Source organism: Anguilla anguilla, chromosome 7 (assembly GCF_013347855.1).
Source record: "Anguilla anguilla isolate fAngAng1 chromosome 7, fAngAng1.pri, whole genome shotgun sequence".
NCBI classification, from domain to species: Eukaryota; Metazoa; Chordata; class Actinopteri; order Anguilliformes; family Anguillidae; genus Anguilla; species Anguilla anguilla.
This window is the reverse complement of record NC_049207.1, coordinates 4294130-4318115: the sequence shown is the minus strand read 5'-3', so window position 1 is coordinate 4318115 and position 23986 is coordinate 4294130. Positions and strand designations below refer to the sequence as shown.

General features: G+C 43.5%; 1 protein-coding gene across 5 annotated transcripts in view; it reads right to left on the bottom strand.

Annotated features, from left to right (window-relative positions):
* Window positions 1-1613: 1613 nt before the first annotated feature.
* syt1a (synaptotagmin Ia) overlaps window positions 1614-23986 on the bottom strand; it is a 231418-nt gene continuing 209045 nt past the window's right edge. For all 5 annotated transcript variants that reach the window (XM_035426718.1, XM_035426717.1, XM_035426720.1 and 2 more), the window contains 2 exons: window positions 8308-8441; window positions 1614-6032 (listed from right to left, as the gene is read on the bottom strand). In XM_035426718.1, coding sequence (XP_035282609.1) covers window positions 5826-6032; window positions 8308-8441 — 341 coding nt within the window. In that variant the 3' untranslated portion in view covers window positions 1614-5825. The remainder of the gene's footprint in view (window positions 6033-8307; window positions 8442-23986) is intronic.

Genomic DNA, 23986 nt, shown 5'->3' with positions numbered 1-23986 from the left:
TGACATGCATTTAACCTTTAGCAATCTCACAGTATCCTGCTGTAGAAAACAGGTAAAACAAGTAAGCAAAGAAATATAAAAGCAAAGATTCAGAGACGGCCCTCAGCACTGAACTAAATTAACTGACATTGCCCAGATGCGGGGCTGGACAGAGCTTCTTATTGGTCCTATGGAGTTATAACTCAGGGGACTGAGTTCTTGAAGATGGAGTGCTCGCTAGAGGGTGGATGCCTCTCCTACCTTGAAGCATTTTCTTACTCTGAAAAATAGTCTTGCTCTGCTTCCTTTTTTGTGTTTGTCGCAAAGTCCTTCTCAAAGCAAGAAAAATAAAAAGCGAGAGAGAAAAGGGCAACACCGTAAAATAAATTTTTCATGAAAAATCCTGTATGGGAAAAGAAAAAAAAAAGTTACATTATACTTGTCTGCTTTGGCCTGCCCTGACCGTAGGGCAGAACCTTGTTGCATTCTATAAAATGAAGCAACATGCCTAGATGAATGCATGTAAAATATTTACAATGCAGTGGAAAGATTATTCAACATTCATGTGGTTCTAAACATCTGCGCATCCACAGACACATCTCTGTCTCACCCACACACACACACACACACACACACACAAGATTACATGGTATACACATACTTCTAATGTTAAACTGTGATTATATATCACTAGTAGGCTGATTTCAGACTGTAGTCTCTATGTAATTCTATAATATAATCAAGGCGTTATTCAAGTGACATGATCAGTTTGATTCATGGAGACGATTGCTGATTAATGAGTATATTTCACTAGGCTGACCAGACATCCTGTTTTTCCAGACATTCTACATTTCTTTTTAGGGACTGAAAATATCTGTCTAGGCGGGATTTCTAAATTCCAAAAAAATATTGGCTAGGTTTTGCTCATTCCATAGGCCAGAAATAAACAAACAAAATGGCTGCCTGCCCCCGTCCCCTTTTCTTGAAATCCAATATAAGGTCACCCTAATTTCATAGCTCTGTGAAGTCCAATTATGTTATAATTATGTACGTACTGAGGATAATTAGAATGGTATGTTCTGAATTTTGGACATTTGTAGATCCAGTATTTATGGATGCTTGACGTAGAGTACTCGTGTAAAGCCTTTTATTCCTCTCTGCGTACTATCTGTTCTGTAGAAGCACTTCTATGTGATGGGATTACATGTTATTCCAGAAGAGGAGGTCATCTAAGTCCTCCGGGGTTGTAGCAAACCTAACTGATCAATAACTTTAGAGTGATATGATGTTCAGATGCCCATACAGTGCGTAAGTCTTCAGCCTTGAAGGATTCCTTGAACAACATCTTAGATGTGTGTTCCTGAGCGGATCTGTTTGAATTAAACCTGATTGTTAATTTGATCACCGGTGTCTCCTCTCTTTCTATTTTGATGTTCCCACAGCAGATAATTATGGAATCCTATTTTTGTAAAAATAAAAAATAAAAAATGTTCAGTTGGATTCAGGTCGGGTGATTGACTTAGCCAGTCAAGAACATTTGAATTTTAAATAGAGTCAAAGCAAAAACAAACTGCCAAAATACAGTGAAATTCCACAATGGTAGTGTTCATGTTTGAGAAATAATGGAACACAAGTTGTTTTACACACTACTTTATTTAGCATTATTTTTTTATACCGATGAAGGATTCAACATTTTTGAAAGCCGGTGTCATTCTGAACAAATTTTCATGGGGCGACACCTTTGCAAAAAGAGGTGTCAAAGCTTAAAACAAGAAAGCACATGGAAAGGTTCTGTATCAACAGGAAATAAAACCTTTTTATTGAACATCCGTGAATATGAAGTTATATAACAACAATCAGAAAACTCCACACAGTGAATCACTACACAAAGTGAAACCAAATCAAAAAAACACCTTGGCAAAAAAAGAAAAAAAAGAAAATGTAAAAAATAAATATGAAGGTATACACAGCAATATAATCGTCAGCTCGCCGTTGTTGCGAGCGATATGGCAAGAAAAAACACCCCAAACATTTCTACAGGATTACAGAGAAAGTTTCCACACACAAAAGTACTCAAGCAGGCAGTTGATATACACAAAGGCAGCTAGGATCTTTCTACAGCATCAGATTCTAATACTTTACACAGCTTTTGTCTGGAAAGGTAAGTGTGGCTTTTGTTGTTGTTGTTGTTGTTGTTGTCGTCGAGGAACAAATATTCTCGGTCACACAGCAAAGTTCAGGATTTACTGGAAAAGGAAATTGACGGGGTTTTGCTTGCACACTTTGGTGGGCGACAGTAAAAGTAGCATTGCGTTGCAGTGCAGGTTATGGCTTTTTCACTATCTACTTTACAGACCTCACAATCTGCTTGTGCCAACCGCAATGCAGTCTTTTACGGTTTGACCTGATGCGTTTTTAACGCTTTTAAAAATTAAGCTTCTTTTTGTTTTTTTTTTCTTCTTCTTCTCAAGACCACTATCAAATCTTTGAATGCATTGTGTTTTTTTATTCCACATTTACATGTGACCTTTTTTTTTATCCTTGAGTTTTTTTTTTAAACAAGCAATTCTGAAAATTAGGAGTATTCAATATACGTATAATAAAGAAAATATAATAGAACTATCAGATCCCTCATTTCAAGACAATACCAAGTAGAGCCGTTGTTGTTGTTTTGTGTGTGTGTGTGTGTGTGTGTGTGTGTGTGCATCTATAGTTCCAGAGTTTAGATTAAATTTGGGCTGCTTCTACAGGAACAGGTATATTAAAAAATACATAAATAATATTTATTGCAACAATTAAAAAAGTGCTAGCTACATCTGGTCCCACAATAAAAGTTATAAACCAAAAAAAAAAAACAAAACAAAAAAAAAAACACAGTCCAATACATTCAGGCGCACTTAAATTTCACTATAAAAGGGTTGGCGATAGATCCTAAAATGATAATATGATATACATAATATTAAAATTAATGATATCAGTCATCATCATTACAAACAATAGTACAACAGGTTTTCATAAAAGCAATACATACATCGTAGTTCATTATGGTTCTCAATAATTTCAGTTAGCATAATAGTGTTCATTTTTAATGACGATAGTTTCAGCCATGTCTGGACAAATATAAAAATATATACACTTGTTGTGGGTTTTCGTCTCATGTTTTGGTATTTCCGAATGCGTTTCCTGATATTCTAGTGTTGGATCTGTGTGGGAGAGAAACGAAAAGCAGGAACGAGGAACCCAAACAGAGGAGAGAAGACGAGGAATGTGTTCATGTCTAACCTACATAGACTCTACGTGTGCTGTGTCCTAACCGTGGGTTTTTTGGAAAAGGAAATATATCTGGCATAACGGGAATTATCTTTCTTGGGCAACGCCACCCGCGTAACACTATGGGGATGAACATACAGTATTGCACAGTGCTCAACAAAATGCTGTGTGAATCCACCCGCTCGCGTTCGAAACTCTCTCTCTCTCTCCCATCTCACGTGCAATAGCCCGTCAGTTCCTGATTGGTCCACAGTTGCTGGAACTTGCCGACGCTACGCACACTTTCATCAGTGCAGTAGAAGGAAAATGGCAGTATTACTACAATATCACTACAGAATAAACTGGTCGCTATCTACCGAGAACTCTACATTTCTAAGCACGCACGGCAGTCACAGTGATACACAAAGCAGTCCGTATACAGACTCGTATGGAATGACCAATAGCTTTATAATAGTGCTATTAACTACATAATAACATTGAGAACACTTACAAACTCCCCTGACGCTAGCATCTAGAACACACAAGAGGTTCCTCAAAGATGAGAGAAATGTTTTTTTTAAATTGACTAAAACCTTTCACTTTACGCCTCTTGTATATAACCCGTAGTAGAGGACACATGGACTAATGTTTTCATTTTCTAAGACCATTAACTTGTACGGTTTCTGTTTGTTTTGTTTGTCCCCCCCCCCCCCCCCCCTTCACTGTTCTATGAGTTTTTATCACGCTATAAAACGGGCCAGCTGGATACCATTGACTCCACTGAACAGAACATCACCCATTCGCTGTTTATACATAATTCCCTCCAAAATATTTCTATCTGTAGCTGGGACTTAACACAGCTGTGATTCCGACATCCCAAAGAACCGGAATGACAGCAACTGGCTATTGTTATTCGACAGAACTACAGTGCAAAAAAGCAGCCCAGAGGAAAATGAAATTGGCAGTATAACTCGGCTAGCTCTATTGTCACTGTGAGAAGGCAATATAAAGCAACGTCTGCTATTCAGGGCACTGGCACAACCAAAGACCAGTAGCGAAAATAAAGACGCGCCAACTAAGGTTATGTTTTGCATTTGTTTACCTCCCTGAAGATGGCAGTGTGTGTCAACTCAAATCACCTTTTCATTTGTGAAACACAGTATCAAACTGCTCTAACCCAATTAACTACTTTCCTTAATGTCAGCTAACTGTAACAGTAGTTTTTCTGTATATCTTTTAGTTGAAGGCAAGGAGGTCTTACTGGGACCCCCAATGTGAGCATAACTCCTCCTAACCTAGCTTTTAGCTAAGATTGTAAAAAATAATAATAAAAAAATCATGCAGTTACTAAAAGAATTTTTTCAGATACTGATATCAGCTAAAAAAATATTACTTTTAAAGCTAATTGAAACGTTCTCCCCCTTGTTGGAAGCCAAAAAATATCAACAACAAGGTTACTGGAAGTAAGCGATTAGCAATATATTGTTAATCAAAGTTAAAGGACACAATGGTTACAGCTTGGTTTTACATTGGAAGGTTTCTATTCTTGTTCTTGGTGAAGAGGGCAACGTACAGAGTAGACGAGGACCAACTGATTTAAAAATGAAGACCATTTTGGGGAGAGAATTCCCTTAAAATAAGGAACTGTTCTTTGTAAAAAAGTAACCCACTGCGTCACAAGTAAAACCTAGCCTTAAAATGATAAGAAAGAATTTGGCTGGCACCATTTAGAAATTCTCGGAAAGTCATCCGTTTGAAAAGCTAAACTCATGGGTCCTCAATCAAAAAAAATGTGTATAAAAAGTCATAAGAAATCATGTGCTTATATATTTTTCAGCAGCATATTTTCCATGTAACCATATTAGTTAATGGCCTTGTTTTCTACCTCTTTTGTTTTGTTTTTATTTTATCTGTTTAATGTCGGTAAGGTAAACATACAGGCTGACACCATCCTTTACAATGTGAGTAAACCTCCACTAGCATCTTGCAGGTTGGAATTTCTTTTTTCCGGAATGCAGTAAGATAGAATTTTGAATCCTGTAATATATATAATATCAGCTCTCCTATATCTCCATTTACATCTTTTAAAATAGAACATCTTATTAAAAACATCTAGATATACACAGATTAGGAAACGCTAAACAACATACAAACACATAAACTAGAAATCATTTTGTCTGCATACCGATATATACAACTGTGTTGGTACAATAAATAATTTCAATCATGCGCTATCTATACAGGTCATATTGCTTAAAAGAAGGGGGACGTTTAGGGGCGGGGCCGGGGATGAGAGAAGGGGGCGGGATTAGGGAAATCGCAGAGGTGTGATTGGAGGAGGGAGTTAAATAGGGCCTCTACACCTGAAAACGTTAATGCAAATCTGAGGGAGGCTCGGGGAAGTACCTTTTAATGTTTGTAAAAACACGCGAGGCGGGGCTGTAGTCTGGTAGGCTTTGGGGGGAAGGGGGCGGGGGGGTGCTAGGGAGGGGGAGGTGGAAATGAATGGACCCACATATCACTGAGGTATTTACACATACTGGCTAAAGAGCATTACACGGGCAAGTGTCGAAAGGCGTCCCCCCCCCCCACCCCTCTTATTTCTTGGAGCTGAGCTGGGCGTCGACTTCCTCCTCGGGTTTCAACACGTGCCACTGGGCGATGGGTCTCCGGGGATTGGCCAGCATGTCTGACCAATGCCGTAGCTCAGTGCCCGAACTGTTGAGCCCCACGAACACCTTGCCGATGGCATCGTTCTTGCCGATCTTATCATAGTCCAGAACAGTCACAACCACTTGCACTTTCTGCAGAGGGAGCGGAAGAGGGAGGGGAAGAGAGAGGGGTGTTTTCCGAATTAGATTCAACAATTAAACCGGCAGGTGAGGTGAGGGTCGTTTCCATTTGCTCAACGTTGCAATAAATTAAGTTTGGAGTGCCTTACAAGTGCACAAGTCACCCATTTAAGCACCCTTCACAAGAACTGCGAACCAAGCGCTAAAATCACGTATAATCATGTATTTTAATATACTTCAGGGAAAAAAAAACATTCAAGCTTTGCGTACGCAACGAGCTTAATCAAAAAACAGCACTCAAGCGTCCATGTTTCTTATGTTTCAAAGCTCAGAGAAGAGATTTCTAGCCAAGTAAGTTGGCAGACAAAAAGTCTTTGGTCATAAACTGCATGAAGTGCTCCCTTTGGGAGTGCTTTTGTTTTAAGCCTTCAGAAAATGGCCACCACCTTGTCTCGGGGGAACACTACAGCCTAAACTCGCTGGCAGGAAATGACTCTCCTGTTGACGATCAAGAAGAAGAGCCCTTCTGTGAGTCACTTCTGTGGAAGGACCGAAACTTTCAGAACTTTCCCCAGGTTACGCTCTCCACTGGCGTTACATAAACACTGACCACGCCACCTGCCACTCAATGCCCCTGAGGTGAGCCATGGCCATCGGATCAGACGCTGAGGTAAACCAGCCACGTGTGTTCACCGAACTGTTCTTCAGAAGCATTGAAGAAAAAGATGGCAGAAAGCAAAGAAACTAAACGGGGAACACTTAAACGAGGAAAAACAGAGAGAGTGAAACGGTCGTGTCACCACGCGTGCCGGCCCGAACAGGACCAGGACCCACGCCACGCATCAAACGCCCACAGAACGCAGAAACGACTTGGGCGAGAGCTCTGATTACGTTTCGATCCGTGGTCAGGGAGAGGGAGAGAGAGGGAGGGAGATAGGGAGAGAGAGAGAGAGGGAGAGGGAGAGGGAGAGAGAGAAAGAGAGAGAGAGTGAGAGAGAGAGAGAGAGGGAGAGGGAGAGAGAGAGAGAGAGAGAGAGAGCCTAGCCTCTCAGAGCCCCAGCCTTGTCTAATTGTTTTCAGTTAGCATGCCTGATCTGCCATAAAATGAATTACTGAAGGAAATGAAAAATACCCAGGTGAGCTGGGCTTCAAAGAAAAAAAAAATACCTGCAGTTGAGGGCCAGGCTGCTCTCTGCTTTAATTTAACGCTTTTTTTTTTTCGTTTTTTTTTTTTTTTTCTTCCTCTTCTTCAGCGTGAGCGGATATGAATAGCTCTGATTAGCAAACGCAGCTACCGGCGGGGAGCTGGATGCTGAATGTCACTGGAAATTGAAACCCGAGACTCACGGAACAAATTGGCGGTTTAGAGCTGTGAAGGGCTTAATAAATTTAGAGCAATTACCGCTGTGTTGCCGCGATGTTTAGCGCGCGGCTCCGGCGCTCCACACGGAGAGAGTCCCCCCGCCGCTCCATTTTGAAGTCTAATTCACCTTCCGCTTTAATTTAAAAAGGTAATCATTTAAAATGGTTTTTTTCCTAATGGTCTTTAATCTCGATGTCACGCGCGTCACGAGCTCGGGATTCAATGCGAGCGAAACTCCAGTGCGTGAAATTTAGGGACAATAAACTCTGAGCCGGTTTCCTTGTGAATAGTCGGGGGGGCTTATTGTGACGAATTTCGGGGTCAGTTAATTGAGTCTGGAACCTGAATCGTTCGCACAGTGAGAACTGAGTTTGGAACCTTAGCGTCTTCTACGCAGCGAAAACAAATTTTCAGCCACGTCAGTCTGTCACGCATCTGCTTGTGTGTCCTGAACACCCGGAGACATCTCATTTGATAATCAATCAGGAATGGTCAATTGGGTGTCGGCTATCACTAGGCTCAGTCTAATTCTGCCCTAAAGTCGATGCTACGCAATAGGCAATCTCGTTTTAAAATAGTAATTACAAAATACTACACCGGTATTGATGGTGTGGAGATAATTACACTGGTTTAGGCTCCTGCACCATACGTCAGCGGTCAAACCAAACATTGCAGGAAGCCTAATAGATCGTAAATTTGTAAACAAATTATTTTCTGAAAGAGCCTGATGAGAGAAGCTTCATTTTGGGTGAAGTTCTAAATCAGTAACTCACAAGAATCATTACAATTATTGTATTCTTCAAAAGGAAAACCATGATTCATTCAAACAAGTGCGTTGCCCATAATAACAGGTGATGTTATCCGGCAGGTTTGTGAATTCTCAGCCAGCCACCTTGGGCTGAATACGAATATGACCGCCATTACCTGGATTTGCTCGAACGGCACTTCGAAGCTGAAGGACTCGTTGTAGTAGGGGTTGAGCGTGTTCTTCTTGATTGTCGTCTTTTTCTTCTTCAGACGCTTCCCGTTCTGCATCAGGTGGATTTTAACATAGGGATCTACAAGGGAGGGAGGAAAATATGACTCAGCATTATCTATCTTTTCAGTTATGATGATATGGGATGAAGAGGGGGTGTTTTGATGAATCTTTCAAGATCTTTTTATGCAAGATCTGCCATCTTTCCCATCTGACGACTTCATGACTCCCCCCCCCCAAACCTTGAAGTGTGAAGCATTCTGCTCTAATTTAAACTTCCTGACATGAGTCAACCATTTTGTTAACCTGCAATAGTTAACCTGAATGGTTTTAGTTGTTCAAAAAAGTAATTAAGCAAGTAGACAAGCAAACACGTAGGTAAATAAATAAATAAATAGATAAAAGCTAATGCAAGTTGTCTTCTAGAAAAATATTCATGAAACAGGAATCTTTTCAGGTATTCTTTCCTGTTTAGAATTTAAATACCTTTGTTAAACCACAAAGGCATATCAACTGATTGATGCATTTTTCTGACATCCAAGGTCCAGTTGTTTCTGATGGCTTGTATTTAAGTTATTGAGAGTAAAAGCACGGGCTGAGCAGCATGTGCATGACCTGTGGGCTGCTGGGTTGAAGAGGCTAGGCAGAGGGCTGACTCTGATTCCCCCTGCCCTGCTCTTTAAAGTGGGCCAATTACATAAGCCATGATGCAGGACGGAGTTTCCATGGAAGCCGGACCCACAGTTAGAATCATCACATCCTCATCACATCCTCATAGAGTGCAGTGTAGCAGGCTGCATTTTGAGTCCATTTGTTTTTTTGGTCCTTGCCAACCCCCTCTCTGCTCCTTCTGTCTGTTGCTCGTTGTGCCACGAAAGGTAATTAGAAAAAAAAATTTTCCCCACTAAAAAAAAAGAAGAAGAAACATCACCTTCCCGCTCTTCCGAAAGCAGTCTGCCGGCTCTAGATCGCTCTGAGCAAAGCCTATGGCTCCACTTAAGCTATCAGGCAGTGCAATCAGAGAGGCACTCCATAGAGACCTAATCAGGTTGATCAGCAATGCAGGCTCATTAGCAATCAAGACATCAATGTGGCACTCCTGATGTGTTTGTGCTCTCCGAATACAAATAACACAGTCAAAAGCGGATGAGAAGATTTTAGAGCACACAAAAGAGGTTCGGTAAAACGACTCCATTAATGTACTGCCCTGCTTAACAACTTAGAAGCTCTATAATTTGTCTTCCCGAGACAGAGGCCTATGTGCGTAAGCTTGTTTGAGTTTAGGCCCGGCGGGTATATATCGTGACCTGCCGTCATTTCCGCAGCTTTGTGATGGAAGGGTCTCGGAAGATTAAAAAAAAAAAAAGAAAAAAGAAAAAAAATGGCAGCAGATGTGACACGCATGAATGGGCTCCTCCGCTATCTAAATTAGAATCCTCTCTGGCGTAGCCGGCGTCAGGTTGCCGGGCGAACGCTTCCTATCGTCGTCTCCCATCGCGTCCAGCTCCCCCCTCGGCCTATTGTGCCCGGGGCGCTCCGCAGACACCAAGCCTCCGCGCACCTCTCTCCAGCCGTCTACACGTTTCCGCGAAAACCAGCGGGTTCGTCAAAATGCCGTCAAACGCTTTTTTTGCTTCGCCTCCATCACAATGTAGAGTTCTCTTTTAAACCTCAGAAGATTACAGACCCGTTAATTTAACACGGAAAGGAACAGCGCGAGTTTTAGGGCAGCCTTAACGGGGCGAAGGCTCAGATAGGCACTGACAGGTGGAAAAATCATTCTGGCTGGGCCGACTGGATTTGGCTCACTTTTTTTGTGAGGACGCACGCCCCGGAGCCGTCTCAGTCTGAGAGCGATGATCGCGTCTCGCTGGGAAGTCGACGGGTTTGGGGCGGTCAGCTCAGGAGAGTGCCTAAACTGGAGGCTGCATTCTAACAGCATTCTAACTGCATTCTAACGGCGCTCTTAACGGTATTCTAACAGCACTCTAACGCCATTCTAATGGCACTCTAACAGAATTCTAACGGCATTCTAACGCCATTCTAATGGCACTCTAACAGAATTCTAATGGCATTCTAACAGAATTCTAATGGCATTCTAACGCCATTCTAATGGCACTCTAACAAAATTCTAATGGCACTCTAACAGAATTCTAACGACACTCTAACGGCATTCTAATGGCATTCTAACGGAATTCTAACGCCATTCTAACGGCACTCTAACACCAATCTAATGGCATTCTAAGGGCAAGACACATTCCATCCTCACACTTATTCCCCCCCTCATCACAACCAGATGCATTTATACAGTATACCACAGGAGACTGATCTCAGACAGTTTAACCCAGCTCTAATCCAGTACTCTATCAGTACGTGGATAGAAATGAAAACTGGACAGCGCCTCTCTATGCCTACGGCAATCAAAGCAGGTCAGCATCTGATATCCACCTGAGAGAGGGAGGGGAGGCTGAACTTGGGAGAGCTAATCCTGAATCGTTTTTTTTGGGGGGGGGGGGGGAGAAAGTCAGTCTCTATGGGTAAAGGGACTGGGAGATAGTCCAGAGGCATTCAAACTCAATTACAAAGACGATACAAGGTTTCTAGAGGAAAAGAAATAAGCAAATCTATTTTTAAAATTATTTTTCCATCCAATTTGGAATAAAAAATTTGTAGGCTGGTGGTGTCGTCCAATTCAGGAGAATATGGACTAGCATTTGCTGTTATGCTACGCCACACCAGCTGAGCTGCGAAGGCCTTGTGTGGGAGGGTTTGCTTTTAATGTGCGGCTAGTGCAGACAGGCTGGAGGAGTCCAAAATCGACTGGAGGATTACACGCTGTTACACAATGAACCTGGGGATACTCTGCTGACTCAGACCCTCCCACCCAGCGATGCCACAGCCAACCGTTTCGCAGGACCTCCGTTCCCAGGGCAACGAGGATTATCTGGAATTGTGGGGGTTGATGTTTTAGCCTGAAGCACCATGTGGGATGTCATGAAAGGCTTTTTCAATAGCAAGGTTGGAACTCCATGCCGATTCAACCGTTGTCAATTACCGAGTCCTGAAGAGGATGAAATGCATATGCTTGTGTGAAGACAGGCTCAGGCCGTCTGCACTCATTGGCTAATTCCTGTCAACGGATTCGATCAAAATGGCGGGAAATTGACGGCTGAACAATCCTTGAGAAGTGGGGAAACGAACAGGTGGGCTTGGGGGGTTATTGATTTCTTGGCCAAGAAAATGTACCACAGAAACATTTTCACTGACACTGGAAAATATGTCAGTTAAACTAAAGGGCAAAATGCATCTTCCAAAGGTTTAGCCTTCAGACTCAAACAAGTGCAGAACTGAAGTAAATTATAATACTCCCTTTAATGATTTATACGAAAGGTTCTAGGGTACAGTTAGTTAGTTAGGGTTAGGGTTAGAGAAAATCTGGTAAAGGAATCTCTGGGGAAAGGTTCCTGGAGTTTAGAGAATGTATTCCTACTAATTAGACATTACAAAATAATGTCTGCTACTGAATATAACAGAAATACTCAGAATCACATTTACTTAATATCTCTATTTGAAATAAATAGGATCTCTCTAATGAGAAAAAGCTGGCTTTGCTGTGGTAAGATCACAACACCGCCCACTGACTGCCATGCACGATGACAGGAAGCAAGACCGTCATTTTGCACACTAATTCCTGCAGAGACCACACCACATGAGAGGTTTTTAGACCGTAGCAAACGTGTGTTTGTTCCCTTAAGACATGCAGGGCACGCCCTAGTCCTAGTCTTACCTTTAACACTTAAATTTCTAATATTAAACCACTGAATAGTAGGTATTTTGGAATGTCAGTAGTACACATTGCTTTCTGTTACCAGTAGTGATTGTTACATCAGTATTAGAATGTTCATTTAAGGACGTTCTAATCATACATTTGTGATCGTACACCTTAAAGGGTTAATCAGAACTGCAGTATATACGAAAGGTCACATGATTTTCAGTACGCTGCTCCACTAATAGAAATCCCTGTCCATGTTTACCGGCTGAAATAGAAAAGGTTACGCGTTTAATGTTTTGTAATAAAGCTTAATATTTCACACCGATGCTCCCCAGACTTGAAAGAGAAACGGTTAAGCCTAAAGCTCTCCCACACATTCCAGCAGGTGCTCTTGGGCCTCTACGATAAGGTGGACTAGAGGTGCAGAATTAATTTCCTTTTTTCAGGCAGTCTTTTCTTCTCCACCAGAACACTGTCCCAGTGCCAGCACAGCGGGATGAGGCGGGCAGTGACAGGAGAGACGTGGAGGACCGAGTCTCTGATGAGCCAAGGGCAGACACACACACACACACACGCAGGCATGCGCACACACACACACACACACACACACACGCAGACATGCGCACACACACACACACAGACACACACACACACGCACACACACACACGCAGGCACACGCACACACACACACATACAGATATACACACACACACAGACACACACACACATATACATGTATGTACACACACACACACACACAAACACATGCAACCAGTCTCCCTACGCGCACACACACACACACACACCCCTCTCCAGTGCCTGTCATATAGAGCTCATTATGAGACAGAGGTGAGCACAGTTGCATCTCATGTTTTCTGATTATATAGCAGTTTGAAATGCTATGGAGAAGAATAGCCAATCAGACGGAGTATTTTACTGAGCTTTAAGCCCACATACAGCTCAACGAGCACTTTTCCTTCAGCAGACTTTCTTTTTCAAAGCGCGGATGAAGAATAATTCGACAGCTATCTTCACAGTTCACCTTTTTCCTCTCAATCCATTGGGCTTGGTTGCACAAGCACACAATAGATTACTTATATGGATTCTGGATCAGCTTTTCCCCACATAATGGGGAGTTAGACTCCCGTTTACGTCAGCTGACCCTGGGTGAGCCCTGTGCTGGAAACCCGTCCCACTATAAGAAAGGAAACCAAACGGAGGGAAAGCGCATCTGACACACTGACGGAAAAGGAAACGTGAAAAATACACGTGACTCAGTTTCTAAAATATATATTTTTTTTTTTTACAAAGACAGGAGATGAAAACCGTTACTGATTGATCCCGAAAGTCTCGGAATGCTGAGATTAAGCCGCAGAAGGCGCCAAAGCTAAATTGGACGGGCTGATCCTGAATCACACAGACTCAGAAAGCACCACAGCTGGATCATTGAAGCTGTCGCACAGCATTACCGGCTACCTGTGGCAACAGCGAGGAGTGCTTGATGGTGAGAAAAATTCCACCCCCCCCCCACCACCTCATTTTGAAATGCAGTGAAATGCATTTTGAAACAGCAACACGTTCAAATCGAAATGTCTATGACTGCCTGGCAGCGCGGGGTGCGTATTTTACCCACGATCCATCCCGCTTAATGTGTTTCTAAAAAATAAAAAAAAAACCCAAGCCCGCGTAAAATAAATACGGCTGACCCGAGGAGACGGAAGCCGGACGCACGGGCCACTCTTCAGACGGCAAAGCGTAACGAGATGAAAATCTCTGTCGCATTAAACACCTCTGGCGGGGGGAACGCGGCCGGCCCCTCTCTCCGTCCGTATCGCCGTCCCGCCTGGGCTCGTATTCGCACCTTTTATTGAGTTCGGCGGCCCCGTCTCGGCCCCGCTGCAATCCGATCCGATCCGACCGCTCGTTTCGGGCGCGTCTTCCCCCCCGTCCGCGCCCCGTCCGCGCCCCCCGCCGCTAATCTTTCCCATTTTCCGGATGAGCGGAGCCCTGAGCGGAGCCCGGGGGGGGCAGGGGGGGGGGGGGCAGACGAGCATGCTGTGGAGAGAGCGCCGGCCAGCCGGATGCGCACCTGTAACACGCTAGCGCGGGGGGGGGGGGGGTTTGAGGGGTGCCAGTCCTCGGCGGAGCGTTCGAGCGCGTGCGTACGGGCCCGTTAAGGTGCTGAAAGATAAACCCCCGTTTCGTTCCCGGGTCGCCCCGGTAATGAGGAGGTACGAGCAGTCAGCCGGGATCAGCCAGTGGGACGAGGCGGGTGTTTCCGGAGCGTTTCTATAAGGGGGGGGACGGGGAGGGGGGATTATTTCACCCCAGAAACACCACGCACGTCTCTGACCAACTGGGACAGCTCTGTGTCTGCAAGTCGATGCAGGAACCAAAACACAATGAAGACCGGAATCGAATATATTTGTATTTATACGCATTTATATATGAATATGTTTTTTAAAAAATACACATTGGAGCACAAGCGCTCTACTATGATCTGTGCAGCCACATAAATTCTGCTAATGCGTTTGCACATTTTCACTTTTGCTCGTCTGAACAGCACAACTTCCGGCAGTAAACTCCAGTATTTTCTTTGCTACGTTCGCTTTTCTAACTTACACTTAAAGCACGGAGAGCTGTTCTTATTAACGGTCCATGGCCGCGTCCCTTAAGGGCACTGCTGTAACACTGGGTGTAAAACAGCTGCACGGCATGAGAGAACAAGGAAATGCTGTCTCAGTAGCAAATGTCTACCTCATAATTTTAAGCAGGGGACATGTGAAGAAACATTATTTTAATATTTTGGATAAATGCCAGGAACAGCCAGCCACAGGCACTACCACTCGCCTTTTGTTTTTCTTCTTGTCAGTTAAGTCATCAGATCTCTTGATGCTCCTTTTGTGCTTATGCTTCAGCTCATTGTTCCAGAAGTGTCGCTTCGATGAATGAAACTGAAATACAGGGGCGTGTCAGGTAACGGTTAGCATCTGACGTTGACCGTGCTTCCCCTCATTTCAAATGCGAAGAGCTTAGGGAACAAAAAAAAAAACAAATTGCTTAGATACTCTGAAGCCCTCGAAAATGTCTAAATCTGCCCAATTCAATCCTGGTCCTTGGAGGTCTGCAGCGTCTGCAAACCACTCGTGATTCCACTAGTACTCCTGACAGAACCGACCCAGCTTCTCTTCATAGTTCTGAGCACATTAGTGGGTTTTTTTGGAACTTTAAAGGGAAAAATGTGCAGTAATAAAGCCCTCCAGGGTCAGGAGTGGGGCTCTGCTGGTCTGGATGGGACCAATTGAAATTTGAATTTTCACAAGGGACCAATCCGTGAGGGAAAATGTGTTGTATTAAAGCCCTCCAGGGTCAGGAGTAGAGCTCTCCTGCCCTAAATCGACCCGCCTAATTTAAATTTTCACACGGTACCACTCCATGGTACCAATCCCAAACATAGCCCTCTGTACTCGCAGACTTTAATGGCATATTTCCAGGGACAGGTGAGTCCATTACTGGACAAGGGCTTGAGGGGGTACGTAAAAGGTTAAATGGGACAACACTTCTGATATCACCCTACAAGCTGGCATGTTGCTGAGAGATTGCGATGCAGCCTTACTTAAATTTAAATAACCAGAGAGGAAGAGGCGAGTCATTCACCACCCGAACCAGGCAAGTGGGAACTGGAAATAGCCTGGGGGTGCCCCCCCCCCCAAAGAAAATGGCATGAGAGTGGGGGGGGGGGTGGATGAGAAGAAGGGGAATATGTTTTTATATCGTGAGTCCATGCAGTGCGTCTCAAAATTACAGCAGTTATTAATCAGGCTGGCAGTTTGTCAGGGATAAAAATTGGCTCATGTCACGGAGCAGTCACGGCGAAGTTGTTAAAAATCACGGAAAACTAAAAGGGGCAGAAATCATGGAGTGTTTAGTAAAACTTCAGAATGCTGTTGGAAACACAGCATGCTCAAACTGCATTATTAAAATAAACAAAACAGGGTTAAGGCTGCGTCTGTTTTTATTTATTTAAAATGTTTGTTTTGGTAAAATACATTAAACTACTCATTTATTTCTTTTATTTAAAAAACTAAAATATTTTTAAAAAATCCTACTTGTTGATGGGGGCGCGGCTGCCTACATCACTGACCTGCACTGAATTTTGGGTAATTCCCTCAGTCCAAGTTTTGCGGACATATTGACTTACTAAGAGGGCCGATAGAAGGAGGAAAAAGGCCAGACAAGAGCACTTGTAAAAATGCTGTTCTGACAACAGCACAGCCCCAAAGCCCTCATGGACTTGCCGGGAACTCGCATTTGAGTCCTGAGTCCACAAGTCCAGACATTCAGCCCATTAAACACCTCCAGCACCCGGGCCTATTTTTATTTATTTTATTTTTTTATTTTTCTTCCTGTGACTTGGATGTGACCTTCGGATGGCCAACTCTGCACCAGTCAGAAGCCAGATAAGGAGACATCACACCTCTCCCTAAAACATACATCGCCCCCGCCAAGGGTGTTGGTGTTGAATTTATAGTGTTATGGAGAAGCATCGGGGTGCACAAAAAAGTGAAGCGGTGTTGGCTGTCTTTTTTGGCAAAGGGCAAATTTTTAAAAATTAAATGGATACAGCTCCATCATGGTATTTGTGCATCTTTTTTTCATTAGAGTCCACTAGCAGTACTCTGGTATGATATATCAACTATTATCATTGACTCAATCACATCTGGACATTGCGAAACCAATATTGCATTATGAAATACACCTCCGGTTATTACTGGTGCTACTCCTTATCTCGCGTTCGGCCTCGGTTATTATAAAGGACGTAAATATGGTTCTGCCAGAACATTTTATGGTCACAGAGGGAATTTAAGCTCAAAGGTCCTTTGGGGTCAGGTGCAATCTGCTAGCTGCAGATATGCCAGCAGTGCAGTGCGTTCAATAAACGTGCAGCGGGACGCACTGCAAAAAACACGAAGACGCCAGAATTACTGCAGGAGTTTTAGAAGACGGGAGGAGCGATCTGCACTCTTACAAACTGACAGAAGAGGCTTCAGCGGACGGGTGGGCCTACAGATTCGACATGAGATCATGAGGAAAAAACTGAAAAAAGGGGGGGAGACAAAGAAACATAACCTGTTAAATATTTACACGTTAAGTAAATAAATGTAAGATGAGCTGGAGGTCATTTCAAGGAGAAATGGCCTTAGGTGGATTTCAAAAGTATCAAGTCGTGGCCTTCGTCCAGCGCCTCTTTGGTTTTGTTCCATTGGCTGTCACTTCCTGCCCAAGTCGCCTCGCGCCATCACTAAGGCAAGCGAAATCGCTATATCTCACAGCCTCGCTCCAATAATCCAAAGATTCCCAAGGAAGTCTTAACGATCGCCGAAGACGAAAGTGGTAAAGACACACTTATGGCCGCGTCGTTTCTGACTGGGGGGGGGGGGGGGGGGGGGGGCTGAATGGGTGAGGGGGGGGTGGTAACGCTCGCCAAAAGTGGAGGCTGCGGATCGATGAAGTCCTTCCAGGGACATAACAAATCAGCCGCCGGGGGAGGGATGATGATGGAAACGGGTTGGGGGGGGGGGGGGGTAATGGCAGTCGTTTAGGGCTGGCGGGGGCGAATGGGAGAATCGGTTTGTGTGATCTGCCCTATGAGAGGACCGCAGTCTTAACGGCCCCCGCGTTTCAGCGCGCAGAAAAATGGCTCCCAGTTCAGGCCTGCTCTGGGTACTCATCTCCTAACTCAACTTACACTGCATGACCGAAAGTATCAGGACACCCCTTGGCCTGGGGCTGTTTTACCATGGTTAGGGCCAGGCCCCTTAGTTCCAGTGAAAGGCTCATCTTATCGATAGCATACAAACAGCAAACAGTAACATCATAGATGATTCTGGAAGCAAATCCCAGCAGCAGTGCTCCAACGTTGAGCGTAAAGTCTTCTTAGTAGAGTGGAGGTTGTTCTAGCATCGAAGGGTGGACCAACTCCATATTAATGCCCATAATTTTGGATGTTGGATGTCAGGTGTCCACATACTTTTGGCTATGCACGAACAGCTTTCAGGCTCCAGTCCAGGGGTACTCACTCTCATCCAGAAAGGCCTGGTGTGGGTTCAGGCTTCTTTCCAACCAACCAGGCACACACCCGAATCTATTAATCACACACCAGAGTTGCTGCTAAGCACCTTGATCAGTGGAATCAGGCGTGCTACTGCTCGGTTGGAACAAAAGCCTGCACCCACACCCCGGCCCTTTCTGGATTTGATTGAGGATGCCTTCTCTCGTTCTTGCAATGTTATTCCTGTAAAAATACAGGTACCATGATGCAGCGTTGAGCCAGACCCTCCCCCAAGCTCGTTTTTATGTCTGGGTATCGCCGCACAACCTTCCTGTCCTTCTGACTCCAAACTTACAGTAAATATCCAGCTGCACGAGAGGAGCAAATATAAAACATTTACTGCAAATAAGTCCGACACGACGCTTTTAATGAGACGCGATTTGGACCGCAGCTCGTGAGAGTGGGTGGCTGCTCACACGCTGGGCCACAGATTTTACACCGCGCCCGGAGATCCCCCCAGACTGCACACCCTGGAGATGCCGGGGAGTGATTTGTGAAAAGAAATCATCTAATCATAACAATATTTTTTTTTATAAAACAAAACAGAGAAAAAAGACAAAACACTGCTAACTTTCGTTAGCATTTCCCGCCATTGCACACACAGTGCGTTGTTAACGGCGAACGGATTATTTACAGCCACCGAAAAGCCATTTCAGCCACACGCCGGCAGTGCGGTTTTCCCAAATCACGTACTGTAGATGGGAAGAAGACGGGGTCGACTCCGCGGAGAGATTTCTTATTGATCGGGCACAGCGGAGTCCACGCCGTATGCGTGAAGCGCAGAGAAGGGAAATACATCGCGCTCTAATGTCAGGCCATTTCCTTCGGCACGAGAACGAGACGCGACCGAGCCTCCCGTGGACAAAATGTCACATTAAAAACCGTGTAAATCAGCGTCTTGTTCGCTTGTGTATTCGGCTGGGTTTTTATATTTTTTTTATCATCACGCTGAACTTTTACATCAAAGGCCTGCTGAGACAATAAAGGCCTTGAAGCAATCAGGTGCATCCCTTTTTCGTGTTTTTACATCGAAGGATGTAGAAAAAATCACGCCGTTAGTTTGTCTCGATGTTGAAATTTTATCGTTTGTCTCCCGCGGTCCTCCTCTAGCTTTCCGGTCCTGCTTCAAAGGCCACGTCCCCCCCCCCCCGAATGTTCGAACATCAAATCTTTAATAATTACACATGGAAGAAAGGCTTCGTGAAATGAAATGAGCGAGAAAGCATCGCCTCTCTCACGCCTAGAAGTGCTGCTGACACCGGGACACGCCTGCAGGGCGCTGGCTACGAGCTGTCTCAGCGGAGACGGGCTTCACGCACGGAATAAACACAAACAGCTCAAAAAGCCGGACGCTGACCGAGCAAGGAGAGACAGCGTCGGCTCCTTAACATCGGAAACCTGCCGAATACAACAGCAGCTGCCCGTAAACAGACAGGAGCTACGATTGGAAAAGTAAAACAAATAGCCCCGACCAATCGAAAGCCTGATAGTGTGATGTAGTGTCTGAGCGTCGAGAGACGGTGCTGGTTCATTAATAATGGACGCCCAGGTCCCTATGACAACTGCCGTGGAGGGGTCCATTAGTCTGCCATAAAGGAGCTCATTACCTCACCTGCCCGAGCTCTCTAAGCAATCTACGGCACTGCGCAGACAAAAAAAACCTGCCCCCTTGCATTAATCACCGCGTCCTATTTCTCCAAACAATGCCACATGCGGTTTAAGATGGGCAGGAGACAGACCACGTCGCTGAGTGTAAACTTTACAGAGAGTCGCATGATGTTTCACCCGCTTCCGATGTTACGTGCTTCGTCTTTGGAAAGCTAGCATTGCATTTGCAAGTTTTTCTTTCCTCATTTACTTCCCATCATTGGTACCTGGTGATGCTGAGGCAAACGCATTACAGATTAATTTCCAAAATGGCTTTCTCTCCCACTGTGGAAAAGGAAGCGAAATAACGTCTGAAAAGAATATAAAAATTACCATGATTTTCTCGTGGATTAGGATGATCCGCTTCTCTAAACAGTTATTTTATTGCTTTAAAGTGGTGTTATTTTGTAATCACTGTTCCAGCTGGTGTTCAGCTGAGATCTGTATTTTACTTCATCATACGCCATTCGACTGAGAGACAAATGTGAGACAAGCGAGAGACAATAATAAACTGATTCTGGAAAAACACAGCCGTGCTCTTTGCTTAAAAATATGTATGTTTCAAAGGGTTTAGCAAATGTAAACTGAGATGCTCTGCTTCAAATGTTATTATTGGCCAGTTGAAAAAAGAGTTTCATTGTTGTTTCGGAAATGTCTGAGTGTGTCAGTCTGTTTATTGTGAAAAGACACATGCATGGTTTGATTACTAGCTATCTTTCAGTGTGGTTTGTTCAGGTATTGTTAATATCACCGACAACTAAAACGTAAGCCTTTTTACAGCCATGCTTTTCTTGAGGTCTTCGGTTTTCCAAATGGTCCAAAAGGTCCCTCAATCATTCAAAATGAAAGCCAAAACTTTATTGTACTTTACTGCCTCTTAGCAGACATTCTTTTTCCAGACAAAACAAACACAACAGTGTGCTGAGGAAGAGGAAAGGGACTAAGTTCATACTGAGGATAACTGAAACTCCATCAACCCATCATGGTAGCGACAACAGTTCATTTAACCCCTAACTTATCACCGAGGGACGAAGCTCAACTTGACCATCAGTGTGAAATAAATTGAGGTGAGCCTCCCTGTGTGTCAGTAATTCATACTTATAAACCCCTGTTTTTTGAGGTGTGCAAGTGAGTGTAAAGGGTTCTCTTGGATCTGAGGTGGAAGGCGCTCAGTAAATCCGGTTCAGCCAATCGACCGCAGCGCATTAACCTGCGATAAACCCAGCTGGGGCGGGAGATATTTCAAAGCTCCCAAACTCTGATTCGTTCATTCACACCTCTATTATTTACTGTAGGGAGCTACATTTATTTCCATTTCATTTAGTACTATCGTTTGTTTCATTGTAAGATGCCTGAGGAGGCACATCTTTTTCAATCCCTTTCATCAAAATACAAAACAAAACAAATAATTAATTCAATCCAACAAGAAAAAAAGGCTCGCTTCAAAGGCTAGCTACGAATGTGGGCCGTTGGTCTCTGAGGCCTAAAACTTTGTTCTGTAGGCTGTTCTGTATCTCATTCAGAGAGGAATCTAGAAAATAATGTCACTGTGAGGCAGTGAAAAATAAAAACATGAATTTGGTCCATAGAGTTTAGGCCAGTTACACGTAGGGGGTACTTCTGTTAGCACCAGTTCTTAAGTATGGTGACTCAAATGACTGCAGTAGGAAAGATGGTGAGAAAGCACGTCATCATTGATTGGATCCGATTAAAGTCCTGCTAACTTAATGTAATGCAGAAATAATGAAGTACTATATAAAATTACTAAATTTCACCTTACATAAGTGGTTCTCATTTTGCTCTTGAGAATGACCAAATTACTTAAAATTCACACCACAATTCTCTATCTTTTTTTTTGCTACCGGCCTACAATAAAACTGAAATTTTTCATTCCACCCCAGGCAGGGAGTATCGAGGTGCCAGCCCAAATGACACCCTTGGGCGTTAAAACCGATCGCTGTCTCCGGTTGATTGTTGGGTTCTTTACGGTGGAAAAGGCTAAAACCTCGGTGAAGTTCCTCCACAGATTGCCACATGCACTTCCGTGCCGTCGAAAGCACTAGAATCTTACTGAGAAGAGGGTAACACGCCCACCCGACGTGAGCAGGAAGCTTCAGCGGAAAACGCAGGACGGTAGAAACGCTTCGGGAGAAAATGGGTGGAGAAATGTTTTCGTGGAGAGGCATCCATCTCCGTTCGCTATTACAGACATCGCACTGCAAGCCTCATCGTATAATTTCTCACCGCTGCACATGCTGTTTGGCCACAAATGATTCCTACCCCCCGCCCCCTGCTGAAAACAAGGCTTCTGTAAGAAAGATGAAAAGCTGTACCCCACCACAGGGAAACACAACGGCTATGAAACATACTATAACTGCACATTTATAACTAGCTTTCCTGCCTGGGGGGGGGGGGGGGGGGCCCACAAATTGGCTTTTTTCCTAGAGGAAACAGTTGTACGTTTCTTCTGTATTTTCTGAGCCAGATTATGTTTAACTTTGCCATTTGCTCTTTAGTTATGTTTAGTTTTTTTTTAGTTTTGTTTTTTAAATGACCTCAAACATATTATTTGGCATTTGTATTATTGTATTCATGATATTTACTTTTTTCCATCAATTTAAATTGGTTTTCTGATGTTTTCAAAGGTACCAATGGCTTCAATCAGGGTTTAGGGCTCAAACTAGGGTTAGGGTTAGGAAAACGGTAAGTCTGAGGGTTGAGGCAAGTTTACGGTTGTGTTCAGCAGCTTGAAGGAAGGTTAGGACATGGGTATGTTAATGATTTTGAATCAACCAAAAAATTTCTCTGGTAGCATGTGTAGTACCTATCACTATAAAAAATGTGTAATAAATGCGTATTTTTTTAGGGAAAACATTTTTATTTAACATATTATTTTGCATTTGTATTATTGTATTCATGATATTTACCTTGTTTTCCATCAATTTCAAATTGGTTTTCTGATGTTTTCAAAGGTACCAATGGCATCAATTAGGGTTTAGGGCTCAAACTAGTGTTCAGCTAGGGTTAGGGTTAGGGTTAGGGTTAGGAAAACGGTAAGTCTGAGGGTTGAGGCAAGTTTACGGTTGCGTTCAGCAGCTTGAAGGAAGGTTAGGACATGGGTTTGTTATTGATTTTGAAGCAACCAAAAAATTTCTCTGGTAGCATGTGTAGTACCTATCACTATAAAAAATGTGTAATAAATGCGTATTTTTTTAGGGAAAACATTAAATGCATTTCCCTAAAAAAGTTTTCCCTAATTTTACTTCAAAATGGGAGATGTGTATCGTGCCATCCTCGAGTTCTTACAAGCAGTACGAAACCACGTCTTGCTGTGTTAGTCTCTTCAAAGTGACTCTTGGTTCTCACACATAATGACACAACTTCATTTAAATATTAGCAGCTAACAAGCAGCTGACTAATTAGCTTCTGAATGCAGAGAACTTCATAATAGCCAATCAAGATAAAATGAGGCAAATTCTGTTCATTCAACTATTTGTCCTGCTTCCTAAATTCAGACTCACAATAGCGGCAATTATCGTTATTTTACATGCTCCTTCTCATTTTATTTTTTCCCATCTCTCAGTCTTCTGTAGGCACATCAAAACTTCTTCTCGTGCCAAAACACTGATGCTATAGTTTTACAGTGTATTTGAAGTCCTTGACGAGATGACAAAAAGACAAAAAAAGCTAACGCAACCTCAACAATGTGTTTAATTCTTACATTAGGGCTTTGGTATGAATTTGCTTTGTTTGGTAAACATACGTTTTGAGCTTTGGGTCTAAGGGCAGTGTGATATACATACTGCCTAAGAGGACATATACATATAGCAACAAAATCTCTGCAACAAGGAATTCATACAATAGAAAGGGAGGGAGCCTTCCAGCACCCCCTGTTCCTTGGCAACAAGCTTCGAAATGGAAAAAAAAATTAAAAATTAAAAAATATAATACAGCACAACAATAAATGTACCGTTCGCAATACTGTAGCGCCGAACGATAAGTTCTGTGTGGGAAACTGGAACCTTGTGTTTTTCATTTTTATTTTTTTACCACAATCGCCCGTGGTAGTCTTGGCCTGAGAGCCCGGACTTTAGA